Source organism: Melanotaenia boesemani, chromosome 3, assembly GCF_017639745.1.
Source record: "Melanotaenia boesemani isolate fMelBoe1 chromosome 3, fMelBoe1.pri, whole genome shotgun sequence".
Classification (NCBI taxonomy): domain Eukaryota; kingdom Metazoa; phylum Chordata; class Actinopteri; order Atheriniformes; family Melanotaeniidae; genus Melanotaenia; species Melanotaenia boesemani.
In genome coordinates this window covers 30977159-30999446 of record NC_055684.1, presented here as the reverse complement: position 1 = coordinate 30999446, position 22288 = coordinate 30977159, and the positions used below count along the sequence as shown (strand labels likewise).

General features: G+C 38.7%; 1 protein-coding gene across 1 annotated transcript in view; it reads right to left on the bottom strand.

Annotated features, from left to right (window-relative positions):
- Positions 1–3485: 3485 nt before the first annotated feature.
- scn8ab (sodium channel, voltage gated, type VIII, alpha subunit b) overlaps positions 3486–22288 on the bottom strand; it is a 45443-nt gene continuing 26640 nt past the window's right edge. The window contains exons 13-28 of the mRNA XM_041980684.1: positions 21346–21478; positions 20867–21105; positions 19768–19941; positions 19202–19558; positions 18930–19103; positions 18501–18794; positions 16962–17079; positions 16636–16790; positions 15775–15948; positions 12183–12305; positions 9658–9942; positions 9517–9570; positions 9291–9428; positions 9010–9114; positions 8650–8920; positions 3486–7441 (exon numbers count right to left, since the gene is read on the bottom strand). Of these exons, the coding sequence (XP_041836618.1) occupies positions 6276–7441; positions 8650–8920; positions 9010–9114; positions 9291–9428; positions 9517–9570; positions 9658–9942; positions 12183–12305; positions 15775–15948; positions 16636–16790; positions 16962–17079; positions 18501–18794; positions 18930–19103; positions 19202–19558; positions 19768–19941; positions 20867–21105; positions 21346–21478 (3960 nt within the window). The 3' untranslated portion in view covers positions 3486–6275. The remainder of the gene's footprint in view (positions 7442–8649; positions 8921–9009; positions 9115–9290; positions 9429–9516; positions 9571–9657; positions 9943–12182; positions 12306–15774; positions 15949–16635; positions 16791–16961; positions 17080–18500; positions 18795–18929; positions 19104–19201; positions 19559–19767; positions 19942–20866; positions 21106–21345; positions 21479–22288) is intronic.

Sequence of the window (22288 nt, the reverse complement as noted above, 5' to 3'; positions counted from 1 at the left end):
CATGTCTGCTGATCTCCACAACAGGACCTCATCCACCAATCAAACCACCACAGTACTTAAACACTGGACCTTTCTACATGACTCGCCGGATCGTCCAGTTACCCATCTGGTATATCGTGGCCTCTCTAGTTCTCAGCTTGATTCAGTTCATGTTTTATTACTTCTGTCTTGTGTCTAGACTCCTGGTGCCTTGGATCCTGTCAGTCCTGTCTGCCTTGCCAACCTCCTGGATTGTTTTCCCCTGCTCCGATCCACTCTCTCGTCTCCAGCTCCTACCAACTTCACGCCCCGCTCTGCCTGCCCGTCCGCCCGTTCAGTCAGCAGCGAACCACCGTGGTCAATGGATCTTGAACGTGGATTGAACTGTTCAGCTTAAGTCCTTATTAAATCCCTTTCTATTTGATCATCCTCTGTCTTTTGGTTGCTCTGTGTCTGCACCGTGGGGTTCAGAAACCATTGCCTGCCTGACCCGTCGTAACACAAATATGTAGGATTCATCCTTCATTGCATGAACATGAAGGGTCGGCTCCCCTATAGAATGCCGGAAGAGACGACGGAAAAACTACTGTATGTGCTAAAACCGACAACCACCTCACCCGTGTACTTGATAACAGCAATGACTCAGATTACTCTTATTCCTTAAAGAGACACAATCTCTCTTTCCCTGTAACTCTTACATAAAACATACACACTGTCCCCCTCTCCTTCACAAACCTGCTTCCAACCTCGAAACAACCCAACAGATCTCACCAATGTCCCACTTAATCCATGTCCTACCTCTGCAACTAAGCCCTGCTATTCAAATGGATTCAATGAGAACAAAAATCTAAAAAGGTATTTTAAAAAAAGATTTATGTAGAAACCATAAATAAATCTATAAATAAAAACACAGAGAAGGTCGGTTTGATAATGACTAACTCTGTTTGAAGTAATAGTGCAAAAAACTGTTTTATATAAAATATAAAGTAATTAAACAATTAATAAAATCATGACAAATATTGCTGAATAACAAAGTGTGCAGTACAACAAACTGCAGAAAAAAGTGGTGCAATCAAAACACTTGCAGCACTGCCGACAGGAAGTTGAAGGATAAATCTTCGGGAGTGTTCTCTCTCCGGACTGTGTGAGCCTCTCTTCATTGTTCTCATTTACTTTCCTTCTTCCTGAAGTAGCTCACTCTCACTCTCCTTCTGCTTTGCTCTCTGTGGGTAAGGAGGTGCTTTACAGTGCACTGTACAGTCTGAGCCTGTTGGGAACATGCTGCTGACTCAGCCCAGGCCACTGCATTCATCTATCTGCACTGCAGTGCTGTCTCTACTTACCCCCCACCCCCTCACACTCCTCCCTTGTTCAGTGCACCACACACACAGGAGATGGGGTGGGGTGGGTGTTTGTGTGTGTGAAACATTCATGCACACATACTTGCCATCAGTGCTACTGTAGCACCATGACACACCCAACCGCATAAAGTAATAATTATACTCAGGTGTTACTAAAGCGTGAACAGAAAAGAACAAAGTTTGTGTTTCTGTAAAAAAAAAAACGTGTTCCTGTCTCCAGACCTAAACAGTGTAGGTTTGTCTTGCAGATCCATCTGTGTTTATCCCATGTTGTACAGCTTTAAAACATTTTTGTCATTTTAATGATTATTCACAGAAAATAATGATAAAAATGATCAATTTAAAAAAAGGACCAAATTACATTCTTTAAAGTGATGTTTAAGTAAAAAAAGGTGTAGCCATTTAAGTCTCACAGTTATCAAACTTCATCTGAACCCACACATCCTCAGAGAGGGTGGGGCGGAATTAACCTCACAATCATTCATTCTTTGACCAAAAACGACACCAGCCAGAGGGTTAACTGGAAGGCTGCTTTATTGTTTGGAAATAGATTCGTGCTCAAATGAAGACATTCTTTCACTGATTCTCATTTAATTGTCCCATGTGGTTGTGCAACACATGTCTACTTTCTGACCGTATTAGTGGCAAGAGATAATGACAGTCAAAAGTCTTTTATTTCTATTTTTTTTCTGTCAACCTATTTTTAAAGAAAAGCAAATTTATCTCAGTCATGCTACAAAAGAATGACCTCATATACCGACTAGTAAACCAACATTTGGAAATGAACAAAAGTGTAAAACAGAAGGCAAGCTGTTCTCCTACTAGCAGACGAGCCAGTAAACAGAACACACACACAGAGCACTTAATACATGACTCTACATGATGTTAGTCCAGACAGCCTAATCTAGGTGGTGAGTTTGCAGTTTGAGCTCATTTCAAACTCAAAGTATCATTTCCATCGTGCTTCATTTTGATTCACTCCATGGGTGTTGAGATCCTCATTACTGATTTTATTGATTGACTAAATAGAAAGCTAAAAAGGCACGTGCCGTTAAGAGATATTGCACCATAAACAAACACACAGACAGTTAAGACAACTAACCCTTAAATCATTAGATATATCATATTGAAAGTGACAGCAAAAAATTAAAGATCAACTCCAAACTGCAGCAGTGTGTTGGGGCGAGGGGGGATTGGAGGTTTCAAGCTGCAGCAAGCAAAAGTTTGTTACACAAAAGTGAGCTGTGGCTCGTACTGGGACACACTGGTTAACCAGCAGTTGCCTGCAAAAGGCTGTGTGCGTGAGCGTGTGTGTGTCTGCATCTGGATATCTTTGTGTTACAACATAGGAAACTAGGGGCAAGACATCTTCACGCGTGTACAAAAAGGTATGCTGGTAGTGCTATCCTCTCACCAAGGCAGGCTCTGCAATTCTCAGCAAGCAGCCAGTACAACGTCATGCACTGTACGCCGATACCCAGTATGCAGAAGTCCTGGGCAGGCCAGAGTTTTGGTTGTTCTCTGAACACTGAACATACCACACAAAGAAAGAAGCATGATCAGTTACACTCTGGTTCTGATTTCACCTCAATACAAGGAGTGGACAGGAGAGTTAGACATTTTTCTAATGTGTATACTATATATATATATGTATATATATATATATATATATATACATATATATATATATATATATATGTATATATATGTATATATACGATACAACTTTATATATGGGTATTGATCTATTTGATTTACACAGTTTTAAATACAATTTTCTGTTCTTTGATATATATTATTTTAGCTTTCTCCTTTCTCTTTTGTGAAAAGTAACTGAAAAAAAATATCTACTCCATCTAACGACACGTCACAGCCTAACAAGTGTGACAGCTGGAAGCCATTCTATTTACGGTATTAATATTTAGTGTTAGATTAATAGCTGTAGTTTTTTTTTTTTTTTTTTCCTCTCTTTTTAGGTAATCCCATATTTACAAAAAAAACTACACATGCTGTTAAAATAATATATTACATTATTTATAGTGTCTTAAAAAGTCCAGTCTCAGCTTTTGCAGTTTGTGCCCTATAGAACATAATCTGAATTTATTTATTTTTTTAACCAAATGGATGAAAGTTTTACTTTTTTTCTGTCATACTTTTTGTTTCTGTGGAGATCTTGGAGAAAATGGACGGCAGTAGCTTTTATGCTTGTCATTCAGAGTTTTATTTGGTTCATGTTAACACCCACACTGATTTTGGAGATCTCATGCAGCAACTGGACCATGGAAACTTGAAAACGGATGAGGGAGTTATTCATAAACAGGGAAGTGACATCACTGCACAACAGGAAGTGCAAAAGCTCTGGTGTGGTGCTTAGGCTCACAGTACCATGAGAATGCATCCAGTGCTCTGTTGGTTATTTGGTATTTGTTATGCAACATAGCAATATGAAGAAAATGGGTAAATGAAAGGCTCAGAGCACTTGCTGTTGTTGACAACTGAAATTTGGAGCCTATCCACTGAGCATTCCACTTCTGTGTGTGTGCTGCTCAAACCAACATATCCCAATTCACTTTCATGACATCTCCTCACAGTGTTTCCTGCATCTGTGTTTGCTTTTAGGGTGAACTTTGTTATTTGTTTACTGAAATTAATTGATGCCACACTTCAATTTGTAACGACTAAGCCAAAAATGTAATCTGTTATCAATAAGAGTCGCCCATTATAAGCAAGCGCAATGTTGCTATTCCACTGAGATGCCTTTAGCCCTATAGTTCTAAGCATCGTAAGCAGGAAGCACCAAACTGGCCCCTGACTGAGCAGCTGTCACACAGGGAGAGCCAGCTGAGATCACTGTCCACCAGCATGGCATAAAACAAAAGTGTAAAACATGATACAATAAATACTCCCATCACATTCACTTGCATTTTGTTGCAGAGCTCATAATAGTACATCTATAATATCTCCTGAGAAAAAGGGATGGATTTTTCAAGCATTGCATACATTTCTAGGGTCTTTCTGTCTAATAACGACAGCGAAAATAAATAAATAAAAAACAAAAAACAAAACAAAAACAAATCAAAACAAACAAACAAACAAAAAAACAGAATGGGCACCCAGTCCCACTCCATGGACAAAGGGCAACAAGGGATAACAAGGCAGATCTCTTTGGCTTCTCCACACACAATGTTCTCATCATCGATTCATCATTTTATGTTTCTCACTAAAACAGGACACCACTAACACCAAACGGAAATGTTCCAGCACAAGACCGCTTTCCTCTTGACTGGATGTGGCTTATAAAACTGTGTAATATAAGACTCATCACCCATTAAAACATGGAAATTACATCAGGGAAGAAAACAAACAAACATAAGGAAAAAAAAGAAAGATTTACATTTACATTTTAGGTAAATAGGTTTCAAGAAACCAATTAAAATAAATAAACAAGTAAAGAAAGAATCCAAACTCTTCTCAGCCCTTTCAGAAAGGTCTCACCCCCCCACAGAGAAACATCAAGAAATAGAAAGGAGTTTGCCAAACCTGTGAAATCCCCACAAACCACTGACAGTAGGACTCCCAAAATGCCTGCTCACACAAACATAAAGGCAGATGGTATGGAATTTCATTTAGATGCATACAAATCATGAACAAAAGCTTTTTAGCTCCAAAGTATTGCGCCCTTGAAAACATTTCAGTCCAAATTTACACACAGACGTCTTTTTCTTCACCTTACACACTCATTAATCTCCCGAGCAGCAAAGAAAAGTGTTTGCATCCCACCCACTGATCTACTGTGGCGGTATCATGTGTTTCATTCTTCTGTCTACACAGGCATTCATATAAACATGTGTAATGTGTCTAAGTGATGAGCTAAAAACTGGATCAACCCGCATATCACTTATCCATGTTGAACAAATTACCACAAACTTTCAAATTTTGACCATGTCTCAATTGTACCGTCGAGCCACCGGTGTGGTCTGAGTATTAGTGTCTTGTGGACTATGATAATTCATGCAAGATTTCTGATCAAAACATGCCATCATGCAAGTCATTTCTATGCATTGAACAAGCACAATTATTTATGTATTTGTTTGGAAATCTTTCAGAGTAAATGTAAGCCCTTGGCCCGAGTTGACCCCATAATAAACAGACCCTTTACCAGTTTGGTGTGAAAGCCCATGTAAAAAACAAAGCATTTTGATGTGGGTATAACAAAGATAAAATGAGCAGAGGAGTTGAGTGGCATGGGCAAACTGTTAAATATCTTCTTTTTTTTTATACGTTTGCATTTTTGCTGCTCAAATAAACAATTTCTAGCTTTAATAAAACAAAAGTACTGTCAACACTCTGTTATTTTTGTCTTTCTTTCACTCACCAGTCATCCTTCTGTTTGCTTTTAAAGTGAGTGTGTCATTTGTTCTTCTATACACTGCAGTTCAAAGAAACACTCATTGGCTGCTGTAAGAAGACACTTCAACATCAAGCAGCATCCTTGCTTTCACTGCACAGTACTGTCTTCAACAGGAATCCATTACTTGCATCCAGGCGGAGGACGCCTGTTTTTTCATTCCAACTCTTGGTGTAGAGTTTCTTGTCTTATCTGTAGACCAGTGGTCGGTGAGCCCCAGACATTTCCTTGTAGGTTTTCTTTTCCTTTAGTTAAGATCATTAGTCTAGATACAACAATGCCACACAGTATGCTGATTATGTTTGGTTTGACGAAAGTTCAAGAGTCCTCGAGCTGTCACAGACCGAGCTGCTTCCCTCTGCATCAATATAGGAATGAAGTCTGTAAACAAAATCATTGAATACTATTTTTTCTGACTTGCAAATGAAATAATCTGTACATCTGTGTGGGTGAGTTTCCTCTCGCTTTACTTTTAGTTACATTACTATAATCTTTATTGTTATTACTGTGATTAATCATCCACTGCCCTAACATTTAGATTCCCTGATGTCTTTTTGGTTTCTTCCTTTCTCTTTCCTCTCTCCCTTGCCCTCATTGTTGTCATCCTGTTTCTCCTTTTCAGGTTTGGTTACACTGTCATAAGAGGGCAGGGAGGCAGTTGAGGGAGTGCCCTCCTTCTTATCTTGTTCCTGATTGTTACCACCATTCTCTACTTTGTTATTGGCTGGTTTGCGCTTACAGACAAAACCCCGTCGGGCCAGGTAGGACCGATAGGCCCTTTGAATGATTCTGGCAGATACATCCTCCTGCTTGCGCCTCAGAGTAGTGGTAATTGGCTCATAAGAGACCTTGGAAGGATTGGCTGCCACAAAACGCTCCTCCATTTGTTGCCTTAGCATGTCCAACTCCCCACTGTCACCCAGCACACGCTTGGTGAAGGCAAACAGGATGTCCAGACAGTGGATGCGGTCTCCGCTCACCATAGGCATATCCATTGCAATCAGTTCAATGGTGTTAGGCTTGGGGACACGGAGTGGGTGTTCAAGTGCATCAGCGAAGTCAGAAAGCTTGGCATAGGTGATAAACTGGGAGGCATCAGGGTCAAACTTCTCCCAGATTTCATAAAAGGTCTCAAAGTCGTCCTCACTGAGTGGATCAGCACTCTCCTCAGTGGCCACACTAAAGTTCTCCAGGATGATGGCGATGTACATGTTAACCACAATTAGGAAAGAAATGATTATGTACATAACAAAGAAGAAGATTCCCACAGATGGGTTACCACAGTCTCCAGTGGCTGGGGTGCCAGCATTCTCCAAATACGGGTCACAGTCTGGGGGGTAGTTAAGAATAGGCAATAGCAGGCCATCCCAGCCAGCTGACGTGGTGATCATAAACAGGATGATCATGCTGTTGCCAAAGGTCTCAAAATTGTACATGTCATCAATTCCAGCTCCATGTTTCACATAACCAAAGTTGGACATGCCAAAGATGGAGAAAATGAACATAACCAGGAAGAGCAGGAGACCAATGTTGAACAAGGCAGGAAGTGACATCATGAGGGCAAACAGCAGAGTTCTGATTCCTTTGGCACCCTTTATGAGTCGCAAGATTCTGCCGATGCGAGCCAGTCGGATCACCCTGAAGAGTGTTGGTGACACAAAGTATTTCTCAATCAGGTCAGCCAGAAACATTCCTACAGTGGAAAGGAAGCAAAGAGATGTGGAATACTTGTGGTTAGACTATGGGAAATATTGCTCAAACACTTCCCACTGATTTACTTCATTTTCACAGTTAACCTAACATTCTAAAAAAATATTATTCTTTATGTTCTATAAAAATAAAAGAAAATGACTCAAAGCTAAAGTCTCTACCTAGTAACAGCACCCTTGGTAAGTATCACAGATTGAAAGCTTTTTGTATTAATGTAAGAAGGTTTACTCATTCTTCCCGTGAAAAACTTTGAGCACTACTCTTTAAAAACTCTGTGCACAGATTTTTAATTGCAGGACTGTCAGGGTCAAAGCAAAACCTTGAGGATGCATCTCTTGAGATGGTCAGTTGTGGTTTTTGAGGGGTGTTTAGTATTCATTTTCATTTTTGCCATTTTTGCTTCAGGTGTTTAATTTCTGTTTCTGTTCTTGGTTGCCTTTAAGTCTTGTGTTTTTGGTTTCATGAGTCCACACCTTTATGTTCTGTTATCTTTACTTCCTCTTCAATACACACCTGTTTAATTTGCTTTTTGCTCCATCTGATTCTCATTTAGTCAGTTCTCTTCAGTGTTTGTTTACCCCTTGGTTTCTTTTGTTCTCTGATAGATCATGGTCATTGTTTTGTCTTTGTATCCCTCATCTTCCTAGTCCTATAGTTTTTCCCTTGTGGCCTCTTTAGTTCAGCTTGTTTGTCTAATTATTCATTTTCATTATTTTATGCAGTCGTATCCTGCTGTGGCAGCACTTTTCGTTATTTAACAATATAAATCCTTGATTCTTACGTGCACCTGCCTCCTGGATTTGGTCCTGTCTTCACACCCACACCACACCATCATACTTCCTCTCTTCATCATTAGCTAATTTAGTATTTGTTTGTATTTGTTCTAACCTCTTGTTGCCTTTATTGGTAAAATGTTCCCCTATTAAAATAGCTGCAGCTCAAAACCTAATTATGATTGATCTAAACTAAATAATCTTGGTAAAGGATGTTAACTGTACCCTCTTCAGAATTTTATTTATTTTTTTATTGATTATTATTAGTAATAAAATTAGCATCTATTAGCATGGATAGCCTCTTAACCATCTCGTTGTGCTGTTTTATTCAAGTTTATTTACACTGGCACTAGCCAATCTTTGTCTGATCAAGCTATATCACACTCATCATACACCTCAATCTTTTTAAAATACTTGCCCACGATTGAAAGAATGACCACAACCACGTCAAAGATGTTCCAACCGTTGGTGAAGTAATAGTGACGCAGCGCAAAAAGCTTCAGTAGGAACTCGCCAGTGAAAACCACAATGAAGATGAAGTTGACCCAGTAAAGCACTTCCTCTGTTTCTTTTGACTGATCATCCGTTTCCACCATCATGGTGACCATGTTGAGACAGATGAGTATCATAATGGAAATGTCAAACACCTGCTGCGTCACGAAGTCAAACACCATACCCTGGATTTTGTTCTGAAGAGAAAGTAGAGGAAGGGTGGAGTTATATTTGGAAAGCTAAAATCAGAAACGTGTCTTATAGCGATAAGAGCAGTGGTATTTACCTGAGGCCTCGGTATTGGCTTTTGTGGCTTCTTTGACCCTAGTTTTTTCATGGCATTGTAGTATTTCTTCTGCTCCTCTGTCATGAAGATATCCTGACCTCCAAAGTACACGGACAAAAACATTTTGGTTACAATCCGCATACATTTTAGAGCCTTTCTTTCAGTGGTAATCCCAATAAAGTTTAAATCAAGAGACTGTTCATTATTTACATTCTAAAATTGAAGGAATAACACAACATTTTGGGAAATATAATGGTGAAAGTGAAGAAAATAATTCTTATCTTTTTCTTTTGTTGGTTGAAGTTATCGATGATGACACCAATGAAGAGATTTAGAGTGAAGAACGAGCCAAAGATGATAAATATGACAAAGTAGATGTACATATATAAGTTGTCCTCATAGAGGGGCTGGTCTTCCACCTGTTAAGAGGGGAAAAGAAAGATAATAAAAATTTGTACTGAGCGATGAAGTGCCACACTTCACACATCATAACTAAAGAAAGCCTACCCTTCTAGAATCAATTGCTGCATACATGATATCCATCCAGCCTTTGAATGTTGCCTGTGAGGTAGACAATCACAATGTAAGACAATATACTTGATATCAGTAGAAAGAAACAAACGAGACGTAGCAAGAAAAGTTTCCTACCACTTGCAAAAGTGCCAGGTATCCGGCACCCACATTGTCAAAATTGATTTTGACGTTTTTCCACCGAACTTCCGTGTAATTTTCATTTATAAGTGCGAAGCACTGGGTTTTGTTGTTGACCTCATCCGGCAGAAAGTATTCCTCAGACGTCTCATTGAAACAGTAATAATACTTTCCAGCAAACAGGTTGACGCCCATGATGCTGAAGATAAGCCAGAAGATGAGACACACCAGCAGCACGTTCATGATGGAGGGAATTGCACCCACCAAGGCGTTTACTACAACCTGAGGAGAGCAGTGAGGAAACAAACAGTGTAATTTTGCAATCACGCACACACCAGCTGCACGAGATTCACACATGAAAACATCAACACACACTTACATAGAAATGCACGCTCTATCTCTCCTTAAAAAGCCCGTCTTGTGTCATTTGATTTCTTGACACAACTTTAGGGTCAACATGATAAACTAAAAGGGAGCGTAACAATACTCAGCACAATACAACACAATACAGAACATCTGTTAATAGCACAAACATAGGTAACTAAGAAAAATATAACTGTTAATAACACTGCTGGCTACACAAAGCAATGTTACTTGTGTAGATTAAGAACAAATGTCTGTAAATAGTTGCTCTCATATACAATTTTCCACTTCTTTAGGTTATATGCATTTTTTTTATATATCCCCTCTTTAGATCAGAGTTGTGGCTAAATGCCAGTCAAAATCTTGAAATCTTTATACAGTGGTGGAGCTTTCTTGACAGGTTAGTGTATTAAACAAATGCATATAACTGCTTTCAATGGCTGCTTACAAATTTTTGCAATGAACTGGATTCTGCTACAATATATTGTTACACTCCTATTAAATGCAATAACTATAAAACCAGACATTTAAACAATGTGCCAATGATTGACTTAATGTATTCATATATATATATATATATATATATATATATATATATATATATATATATATATATATGAATTAATTTATGTTAAATATGCTGAGTCAATCTGAAAAGTCAATTCTCATCTAATGTGAAAAAGATGGATCTCTTTATTTGAAATTGATATAATTGATATAATAGTTGAGATAGAGTTTGGGAGGTCACAAGAAGAGTGTGCATTTCCATACATAGAGGTGCCATGGAAACAAAAAGCCAAATAAATCAACCGTAGAGACAAACATCTAATGTCAACACTTTTTGCTGTTATTTCTGTGTTTTGCTGATATCGGTAATACAGAAACAATGCATCTATGTGAGAAGTTAATATAACTGCAAAATGGTGACTGCGAAAATCATGGTAATGAGAATTACTGAGGAGTAATGAGCAAGGATGGCAGGGGAGGGGGTTATGCAACCAGAAGTTTGTTGATCTTCCAGTGTGACAATGCCAAAGCCAAACTGTGGTAAGATTGGATAACAGGACACTTGAGGCAGAGCAAAGATCAGAAGATGCTGAGCCTAGACACGGACAAGAGGTTTTTTTTTTTTTTTTTTTTTTCTGCCCAACAACAACCAGAGGCTAATCTGACCCATCACACGTTGAAGTGAGGCTCCGAAGTGATTTCCATTACTGTCAAAAAACTTTTTTTTTCCTGTTTTTTATTCTTAGTGCAGAATCCTCCAGAGCTGAATCTCTACACACATAAGCCCAATCCCAACTACTCTCTTTGCCTCAACTACTTATAGTAGCTCAATCCCTTTTTTTAAAAATTCTTGCTGGAATGGTAAGTGCTCCTTTTGTTTAGAGGAGTGGCGGTCATCTAATCATCCAAAAAGCATCCAATACCTCAGCTGAAGTGCTAGACAACCACTGCGTTTTACTTCTGTAAAGAAATGGGCAAGGCCAATTGGTGAGACCAAGAGTGGGAATTGGGAACGGGCCTTTGAAACAGCCTAATAAATTGCATCTACACAATAAAATGAGCATGAACAATTTTCAGCAACTATGTGCATAGATTTCCACGTCTTTTAATTTGTCCCTCATACGACAGCAGGGAGACTCTGCACCTCAGAAACACTTAAACAGCTAGTCAGTGTCTTACACAGATTGCATCTCAGTCAATAAAAACCCTCTCAGTGTGGTTCAGGTTGAAATAGTTTGGTGTGACAGAACATACCATCCTCTGGTTGTTTCTCAGCTGGCACAGAACAGAGCTTAGCTTTTACTCTAATATGTGCTGCATCATTCACGTAAATAGAAAGGAGGGATACATTTTTACTTTGGGTTATATTTTTAATGCATAATCATTAATTGCCTTAACATAACGCTAAACTTATCATATATGAAATGAAATATGATAAATCAAATCAGATGCATTACGACCATCTGAGATGATCTGTGTCCATGCAAAAAGCTTCTCACTGATTAAAGGGGTTACTAAAAAACTTCCCCTCAGCCTTCAGAGAGATTTTTAGACTCATTTTTTATTGCCATCTCTAGCATGCGTTAATGCTTTTTTTTTTTTTTTTTTATTGGCATGCAAAAGGACAAGCTGCCTGGTGTTTTAGGTCTTACCCTCATCCCTTCAAAACGTGACAGGGCCCTGAGGGGTCTCAAGGCCCTCAGTGTCCTGAGTGATTTAATCGGGCCTAGATCGGAGAAGCCCAAAGCATTAGCTATAAGGCTGACTATAGACACCTACACAGATAGGGACAGAAGGAGAAGGAAAGACAGAAGCAAAGGAAGAGAGGACCCACATAGTTAGAGGGGATATAGAGAGAAAGGTGGACCCTATATCAACTGTAAGGACTGCTGAATAATTACATATAGATAAGTACAAAGATAGCTTCTTTACGTGAAAGAATATTTCTATAACATAAAGGTTAAACAGGGGTTATTGCAATAAACAAAGGTCAATAAAGTGCACCCGAGGTTTTTTCTTTTTTGAAATGTGTTGGCTCTTGTTTGTGTTTGGTTTAGTTTGGCAAGCCAGTCTAGCGTGATAACCAGCTTAACAGCACAGTGAGCACACCTGGAAAGAAACTTGTGGTTGACACAGTGAGAGGAAGAGAAGAGAGTCAAACAAAGGGATAAATTAGAGGAGAGATGTGTTCACAAACACTAAATCAATGTGACACAATAATATACACACAATACACAATACAAAACAGTACAGTTTCCACACCAGAGAGCGTTTTACTTAAAGAGGGGAGAGAAAACGCAGGAGGTTGAGGACAACTTTCAGGGTTAGAAGAGAGGATAACCTGTGAAAGTAGGAGCCCCACCACAACACACAAACCTTACCCTGGACCCCCAAACACCGACCTCTCAGTCCCCCTCGACAGCTGCACAATGTCTCTCTTAACTTAAAGAGAGACACAGTTATAGGCACCTGATGTGAGAAAGAGGACAGGTCAGTATTAGGGTAGAGGATGTTATCTGCACAATATATTTTTTATATACTTTTTTCCCCACCTAATAACTTTTCTTTATTTCTGGTGAAAAGTCAGTCTATCTGACAGAAAAATCATGAATAATAAAGCCATGTTTGTAATTGTTTATCAAGTTGTAATACTTTAAAGAAGACCAAATTTCGATTTTTGCTATAATTTTTGTTTTATTTAACAATTTAAGGGGTTCCAAAGGAAAAAAAGGCAACTTACAACTGTGGAAAAGTTACCAATCATTGTTTTTGATGGGGATATTTACATTAATGCCTTAAATAAAGTGCACACCCTTTGTAAAAACAAAGGTTTTGCTATTCAGGATATAAAACAAAATTAAATTAAACCACAAATAAATAAAAACAGATCTGTACAGATTTTTAAAATCAATTTAAATAAATTTGTATAAAATAAATTAATAGAACAAGAGATTTAACTGATTTAGAAAAAGGAACAACTTCAGAATAATTTGAGTCGGAAAACCATTATTTTGTTGATCTGAAACGACTCGCATCCCTTCCAGACATCACACCTGTTAGATGAAGAGTAAAGGCTGGAATATTTGTAACTTATTGGGCTTAATGGAAAATTATTAAGTAATAATTAAACAAACAAAACAAAAAAAAATTATGTATCACTTCAATATAGACATGCATCTTTCTTTTTTAAAGACTTAGTGACAAATAGGTAAACCCTTGACCCGCTGCAGTTCACAGCAAAGTTATTTGCTCTGATCTTGGATCCCTCCCAAAGTTTGGCATCTTCTACTGTTGAGACTGTCATGAAATTTAATGTCTGTGAATATCAACAGTCTTCAAAGGATAAATCTTCATACTTTTTGTGGCCTAAATGACTTTATGTACATCAAACCTTTCAGGTGAAAATGTAAGTAAATGTTTGTAAAAGACAACGACTGACCGAGAGACACACTTTGTTTTGTAATCTTCTTAAAATGTGTGCGACACATTGCTTTATCACATTAATGCCACAGATTAGGTTTGAGGAGAGGAGTTCTGTTACTTAAAGTGCCTGCCCAAAATGTGTCTGCCACATAGAAATATACTATTGTTATGTTATGTTTAATCATCATCACAAACCGCGATATATGGGCCTTCATAGAAATCGTTATCGTTATCTAAGATTAAGGGCCTATAAATACTTAAAGATTTTGCAGATGGGGCAAATGTGGACAAGCAGGGCTTTTTGTTAACCTAACTTAAAAGGTTTTGAGGCAGGAGAGGTTCACTGTATGTAATATGGTTCTGCAAAGTGCTTCTATGAGACGTTTAAGGGAGCTTAGAGTGTGCTAATATAAGTGGCCACTGGGACCTCTTTTTGTTTACCTAAGCTGCCTTTCCTGATTGTGTGCTTCTCATTATTGTGAGAACATTAAAGGAGAGAAAAAAACACTCAATTCAAAAACAAGAATGCACCCAGAAGTTATAAAACACATTGAATTGGCAAGAAAAGCGATGAACAGACAGAAAACAGGTACACGTGCAAACAGGGAGACTCTTTTTTCTAAGAAAAGGACTCAGAATTTTTGGAAAATTTAAAGGCAGTAAATTAAATTGTTATCAAAGCATTTGAAGTTAATAGAAAGTATTTTTTTAAAATCACCCCTTTGCAGAGGTAAAAGTAGATGGTTTTGTTTTATATTTCTGATTCACAAAACCTTTCTCACTCATTCTCAGAATTGGGGAGTCTCCAGAGCTAAACTGTTTCTAGCATACACTGTCTTCATTACATAATATTACCACATCAAGCAAATACATCATACACCAACAAGTGTTCTACAAAAGAATTACTTCCTGAAAAACATGAAATATTTCACTAATCCTGCAGTAGTGAATATAACTTTCATTTTGTCTTTTTTGAATAGAGGGGTGCAGAAAATACAAAACAGTGAGAAACTCATCATGCACCAACGACAGAAAAGGACAAATCTTAATGGAGCAGAAGTTAGTGTTAAGTGGGAAAGCTTGGAAATATATTCAGAGTTTATAGATATTAACTGAGTCTGGAGAGCTGTTGTATAGCTGTTGGGGAGGGAGTGTGACATTTCTACAAGCAGACCATGAAACTGATATTTGAGGTGACATTAAGTGACTGGTAAATGCATACACAGGCTGATTCCTTGTACGTATTTATTGGCAATGTCACATGAAATGTCCACTTGTCCTATTCAAATTTCTGTGGCCACTTTATGTTTCTGCAGAAAACTGAATGATCCTGACAGTGACCCAACAACAGCTGCTCAGATCTCCAGCTTTTCAACTTAGGGAAACCAGGATTTGAGACCATGGTTCATATGGGCAACTTCTGCCAAATGAAAATATAGACAAAAAGATAATAAATGTTTCCCCAAAAGAGCACATTTTGTTATGATTGTTGCCATTATTATTATGTAGCATGCCACTTTATTTAGGACATTATATGATTAGTGTGACAGACTGAAAACTGAGTGAAAACAAGAAATCTCACACTTAAACTAAAAAAATAAGTTTTTTTTGTTTGTTTATTTTTGTTTGTTTTAGTGCTGCAGAATCTGTGCTTACATCAAAAGAGACATTTCATCCTCCTACTCTGGTTCCTGAAATGTTAAACAGTTTGCAGCTTAAATTGACCTGTGAAACATTCTCTAAAATCTGCGCATGTCTTTGATGTTATGGTCCGAAAACAAGTGATCCATATGTACAGAAATAGAATGCAAGTGAACTTACATCCACAATGAAGAAGTCCAGCCAACACCAGGCATTAGTGAAGTACTTGACAAAGCCGTAAGCCACCCATTTTAGCAACATCTCCAGGATAAAGATGTAGGTGAAAACCCGATCTGCATACTCCAGAATGATGCGGACTGTCTTCCTCTGTTCAATGTACACATCTTCAAAAGCCTAATAGGAGCAGAGAGGAGTGATAAAGGCATTTGAAAGAGGTTAATCTATGATTCTTGACTTGCATAAAACTTTTAAAAACTGCAGGGAGTTTATATCAACGTAAAAGATGTATTATATGTAAACTGAGAAACGGCATACTCTTATATCACCTAAATCACTTTTAATTGTGCTGAATTATGTAAAGTGCTTTATATGCTGTTTACCTTTGAGAATGCATTCTGAATATTGTTACTCGTAAGGAAAAAAAAAAGTCAATAAAGGAAAAAATGACGACTCCCTCCGTAGCCTGTATCCATTCTTCAGCACATAAGTGTTTTCGTTTGGCCAGAGGCCTTCTTCCCCTAGAAAGCTGCAAACCTAAGCTGGATTCTTGTGGTTGAAAGGTTGGTGCATTACAGCACTTTGCCATCCATTAGCAACAATAACATCAAGAACAGCTGCAGAAGAAATGCAGGAGATACTCTTGCCTGCCCATGTCCTTGGAAATAAATGTTGTTCACTTACTCAAAATAAATGTTACCTGCATATATTTACATGTCTTTGTTTTTTATGTTTCTAACTGTTGCTGACATGCTATTTCTTGCATTTATCAGACTGGTGTAAAACCAATAACCAACTCGGTTTTGATGCTCTTTAGTATGTGTGTATAGGTGTGAATGCGTGTGTGTGTTCTTGTGTTTTTACCAGGGCTCCACTGCTCAGCAGGATCATAAAGATGATGAGGGTTTCAAACCAGTTGTGTTCTACAATCAGATAGCAGGTCTTCCTCAGGAACCACCAGTGTTTTCCCCAGCCGTGAGTGATGGGAACATCACAGCATTTGTATTTGGCCACACATTCTGTGTAACAAACAAAAACATTAACTTTTGATATTTATCAACAGATATGTTGTACAGTACTAGCACAGACAACACATTTGTGCCATTACTACAGGATATAGGTCAGGGGCTCATGTCTGTTCTATATTCTTACAGTATTAACTTCAAAGTCAGATAATAAATATCACACACCATCTGTCCAGCAGGCATCTGGGTCAAGGTATTCCTCCACAACTTCAACCGCTGCCACCTCGTCCACATCAGGTTTGATGTCAATTGTGCTGCCCTCTGACGAACTGGTGTCATCCAGCTAGGACAAAAGGGACGAGTTCAACCTCTTGAATTTCTTATGTTAGACGTTGAAAGCATACAGTATGCATGTGGCACAGTGCCAGTACAGTCATTACTTTAATCCTCCTTTCCGTTTAAATGCATGCCGTGATTTATTGCAAGAGGTACACATGTTGCAGCTATGTAGCAAAGCTGTTTTGCCCTCTGCCGCTGCCTGTTCTGCAGAGTCATTAAGACCATCACCGGCAGGAATTATGACACACCTGACATGGGACTAATTGCTCTAGTGATGATTTTCATTGTTATACTGGTATAAGATCCTTCAGTGAATAATGATTTTTCTACTTAGTATGAAAGAATTGACTATGCTATGCATATTAAATGATCATTTATCCAAAAAGGTTAGTTCAACACACTTGAGGAAAATAAAAAATGTTGCTGTTAAAATGGCAGTTATTATATAAAAGTGCCATCTGTATATAGACCTCTGAAAGAAAAGTATTAGAATAATCCAGTCCAAGAATGTAACGTCTTGTCCTTTAGTCTTCAAAGCATGTCTCGGCTAAGCTCAGATTTACTAATAAATCATGCCACATTTTAAGTGAAGGGGATGCAGGAAAAACTGTGGAAACACCAGCATAACAGAGGCCTTATTCTGATGAGTCACATAAGTTTACAGGAGAATGATATTACACTTTCTAAAATTAAATTGTCAGTAAAGTAACACATCTGCACTCCCTTCATCTGTTTCCTCAGTCAGTTGGATCTCTGTTTTTCTAACTGGCTGCTTGCAGCTCTCTGTGTTTTCTCCCTGCAGTGTGCCCTGTGGGTGGATGTGGTGCAGAGAAGATGGTTGGTTGGTTAGTTGAGGGACCCTTGTGGAATATGGAACTGGTGCAGATACTGTAGTGATGCAGATGTACTATCTTCTCTCTTCCTACAACAAACCAGGCCAAGGTGACCTACGTATTATACATCTTTACAAGCTTTGGGGTTGGCTTATCCTTCTCCTTCGTTGATAATAAACAGCAGACTGTATTTCTCTTTCTGTCCTCTCGCTGGGCCTGCCCCTGTCTGACTGCTGTCTTTGTTTGTCTGCATGCTCAGCACTCGGGATCAGTGTTACAGCGCTCCTGTCTAAATGGATGTTCTGAAATGTCAGGCAAAATGTGTCGTCAGTGTGGCAGCTCAAAACAGTTCCGCTTGCTTTGTATTATTTGATAAAGTTGACTTTTCGGTATATATGTTTTATGTATAATGAAAATAATGAAACCAGTAATTTAGTAATTAAACCCAAAGATTATCCCAGCTTTGTCATGTGCTTGAATTGGCCCCTGTTCTTTAAAGTAAAAGTGCTGCAATATTTCTCTCCAGCATGCGATAATTCAGCCAGCTGACAGTGATGTAATTCTTATACTCTTAGCAGTTCTTCCTACTCACATCTTTACTATTCTCCACATCTGATTCACTGCTGAAGTCTTCTGTGTTTAGGTTTTCAAAGTCCGACTCGCCGACAGCAATAGGAACACACACAGTGAGGTTGGGGTTGTGGATGAAGGACATGTAGTCCTCATCAATCATGTACTTTCCTACACTGCTCCCAATGCCGCTTGTGGTGCCATTGCCATTTTTAGGATAGTCCAGCTCACGGTTGATGTCCACTGTGTGGTTTGCAATGCAGTTGAGCTTCTTCTCATACATTTCATCAAGAGGCTTCTGCTCATCTTCAATCGGCTGCTTGACAAAATGAAGCAATAAAATGAACAAATATGGCATCATAGAGCTGTTTGACAAAGAAACACATTCATCTGAAAAGTCAATTTATCAAACATTCATGAATTGCTCATTTGTATGTGTAGGAAAAGGTACCTTCTTCAGCACCGTCGAAACAAAAACCTGCATGTTGGCCTTAAACCACGCGATCCCTTTCCTAATGCGTGCCATAGCAAGCTGCAGATTGTTGGGCTCACCATCATCATCTGTGGCAGCGAGGTTGTCTGCACTAAATGAGCTCAGCAGCAGGGCCAAGAACAAATTCAGCACCTCGGAAAATAACAGCACAAAATCTAGAACCTTTGCATCCATACTAGAATAATTTTGTAGTATGTTTGCTATGTACAGTAACACTTGTCTTTTCTTACCACCAAATTTCCAATAACCATGACCATCATGAAAACGATTAGGCACATGGCCTGTCCTGCCACTTCCATACAGTCCCACATAGTCTCAATCCACTCCCCACACAGAACTCTGAACACAATCAGGAAAGAGTGGAAGAAGTCGTGCATGTGCCAGCGTGGCAGCTTACAGCTCTCTGCGATCTTACACACGCAGTCCTTGTAGTTTTTTCCAAACAGCTGCATGCCCACCACGGCAAAGATGAAGACAATGATGGCTAACACCAGGGTCAGATTACCCAGCGCTCCTACTGAATTCCCAATGATTTTGATCAGCATGTTGAGAGTGGGCCAGGATTTGGCTAGCTTGAACACTCTTAACTAGAAGAGAAACAGAAAACAAGGTTGTTTTAAAATGTCATATTTAAAAAAACCCAATTTACTGATTATTTACTATCTATAGAAGTTTCATCAAGGCTCAGTCTCAGCTAAATGGGATTACAAAAATTCAGTGATGTATGATATATTCATTTTACATATTCAATATACTGACAAATGTCTAGCACGTGCTTCTGTTCTTTTTCACTCACCAATCGGAAAGACCTGAGAACTGAAAGACCTTCCACGTCAGCCAGTCCCAGCTCAACTAAACTCAGAGTCACAATGAAACCATCAAAGCAGTTCCAGCCCTCCTGGAAGTAGTAGTATGGATCCATGGCAATCAGCTTGGCAAACATCTCCCCAGCAAAAATGCCAGTAAAAACCTGTAGATAAGATAAACATAGAATAACACAAAGGTTGAATAAGGTGCAGATCATTTCCTTTGCTAAAACCAAAGTAACCAAAGTCCATCTCTTTGAGATGAACTTAATAAGCTGATGGATCCATTTCATTTGAACTGCAACTCATACAGCTCACACTAAACATTTTAAAAAAAATTTAATGATCAACTTCAAATCAAAGCATCAAGGTCAAAGAGCAATGGCAACAAAGTTTAGTAGAATTTGTACTGCTTTGTAGTATTCTGGGCCTTTCCCTTAACAATAACTCAACATCAAATCATATGTCCAGTCAGTGCTGCAGACGACACCCAATGATTCACACTGCAGCATCCACATTCTACGCAAATGAGTTCAATTCCTGTTTCACACAGTGTGCCAATGCCTATGACCTCATTTCCTGTCTTAATGCTGACACAGAGCCAATACCGCTGCACTCAGACAGCTGTGCTACAGTGATATCTGAAAGCAAGGGCAGAGCACTGACAAATCAAAATGTCTGCTACAGAAGAGGTTAATATGTACTGTGCCAAATCCTTCGAGAATAGTCGTGTGCATGTCCTTGTGTGGAGGTGTGCCTGTAGTGTTTTGACAGGTCAATCAAAGAGTTCAGTGATGTTCAGAGACTTTTTGTAATTAGGATGCAATGGACAACGGTCGAGTGATCTAAGTGGGGGGAGGAGAAACTGGGGGGCAGACTAGATGGCGATATTAAAAAGAAACTGAATCTTTAATGAGACCCCAGCTGATTACTGTATATGGTGAATGTGAGCACTCTTAAGTGCACATGTCAAATGATGCATTGATAAATTGGTTTGAGGTTATACATGCAAAATATACAATGCCTCTTTAAATCCTAAGACTACAGTGCTGTATGAAATTGCATGAATTGTAAACAGCAGTTTCTCACCAAGTTGCCAACAGACAGGACGCCTTCGAATTGTTCAGTCATGGGATAGTGCTCCATGGCCATGAAAAGAGTGTTTAGCACAATACAGATGGTGATGGCCAGGTCAACAAATGGGTCCATGACAATCAAGTAGACTATGTGCTTGATCTTCAGCCAGATGGGACAGCACTCCCAGATGAGGAAGACATTAGCAAACTTGTACCAGCAGGGAGGACACTTCCTCTGAGACTCTTCCAACTCTGTGGGAAGAGACAAAGGTGAAAACCTAAACTTAAAATTTACCTTGAAGTCTAACTTTGGACATGATCTAGTGCAAACTCAAGACTTATCAGCTGTGGTCACATCTCAAGTGAAAATCAAATCAAGCTCATATAACATTTGTGAGACTGTGATGGCCCACAGGATATTTCCTTTCATTCTACTCATACACTACATTTGACCTTTAATGGCAAAAGATTGTACCATTTTATACAAAGCACCTTCTAATAGTGTGTTTGTGACCACACTCATCTGACTGTTGGCACGGTCTTTTCCTTTGAATGAGGAGTTGAGTTGATCCACGGATACCATGAGAGGGCCAGAGTGTTTCTTCTTTATCTCCACATCTGTAGTCTGTACTCACAGAATGAGAGCACATCACTCAGAGACCATGCTGACTGCATACTCACATGCACATTATGCTATAAAGCTATCTAAAACATCAATAATGCTCAAAGTCTGCCTAGAAAACAAAATAAATGGCAGACAAATTCATTTACATTAAGTCTTAAAAGTACATTGTCTCATTTGTTCACTTGAAAATTTTCCTGCAAAGCTTTATATTCCATAGTTAAAATTCATACAGTAAATTCTCAGATACCCGCCTTAATTTAGAGATACCAAGGTCTTCATATGAAAAAAAACTACAAATAAAGACTATTACTGGACAAGCAGCCATTATTAAAACAGTGGCTTTCATTTGAGAATTTACAATATATTTTCTACATCCTATATCATGACTTATGGATAACAATCCCTAAGCAACATTAAACTGCATGCAGAGGCATGCATGTCATGTCAACATAGGGGAATCCAAGACACCATTTGCTGCTACACCATGCTACATTTGAGGAGTGGTTAAAGGGGTAAAAGCAAAAGGTTGACTGGCTGAGAAGACAAGAGAGGTCTACCATGCTAGATAGTATGAGGAGAAATATTGTTACAGAAAACAAAAAGACCCAGGTTATTTTTGTAATTGCACCATCCAGGATTAGAGCAGAGGGAGAGGGAGGCGAAGAGGGTAAATAAAGACAGGAGGAGAAGAGTGACAACAGCAGAATAAGAGTGAAGTTGAAAGAGAGATGCAGTTAGAAGTAGATAAGAGTAGATAATAGAAATAAGTAGTAGTCCACATGCCAAAGTCCCCATAAGAGGAGGGAAAGT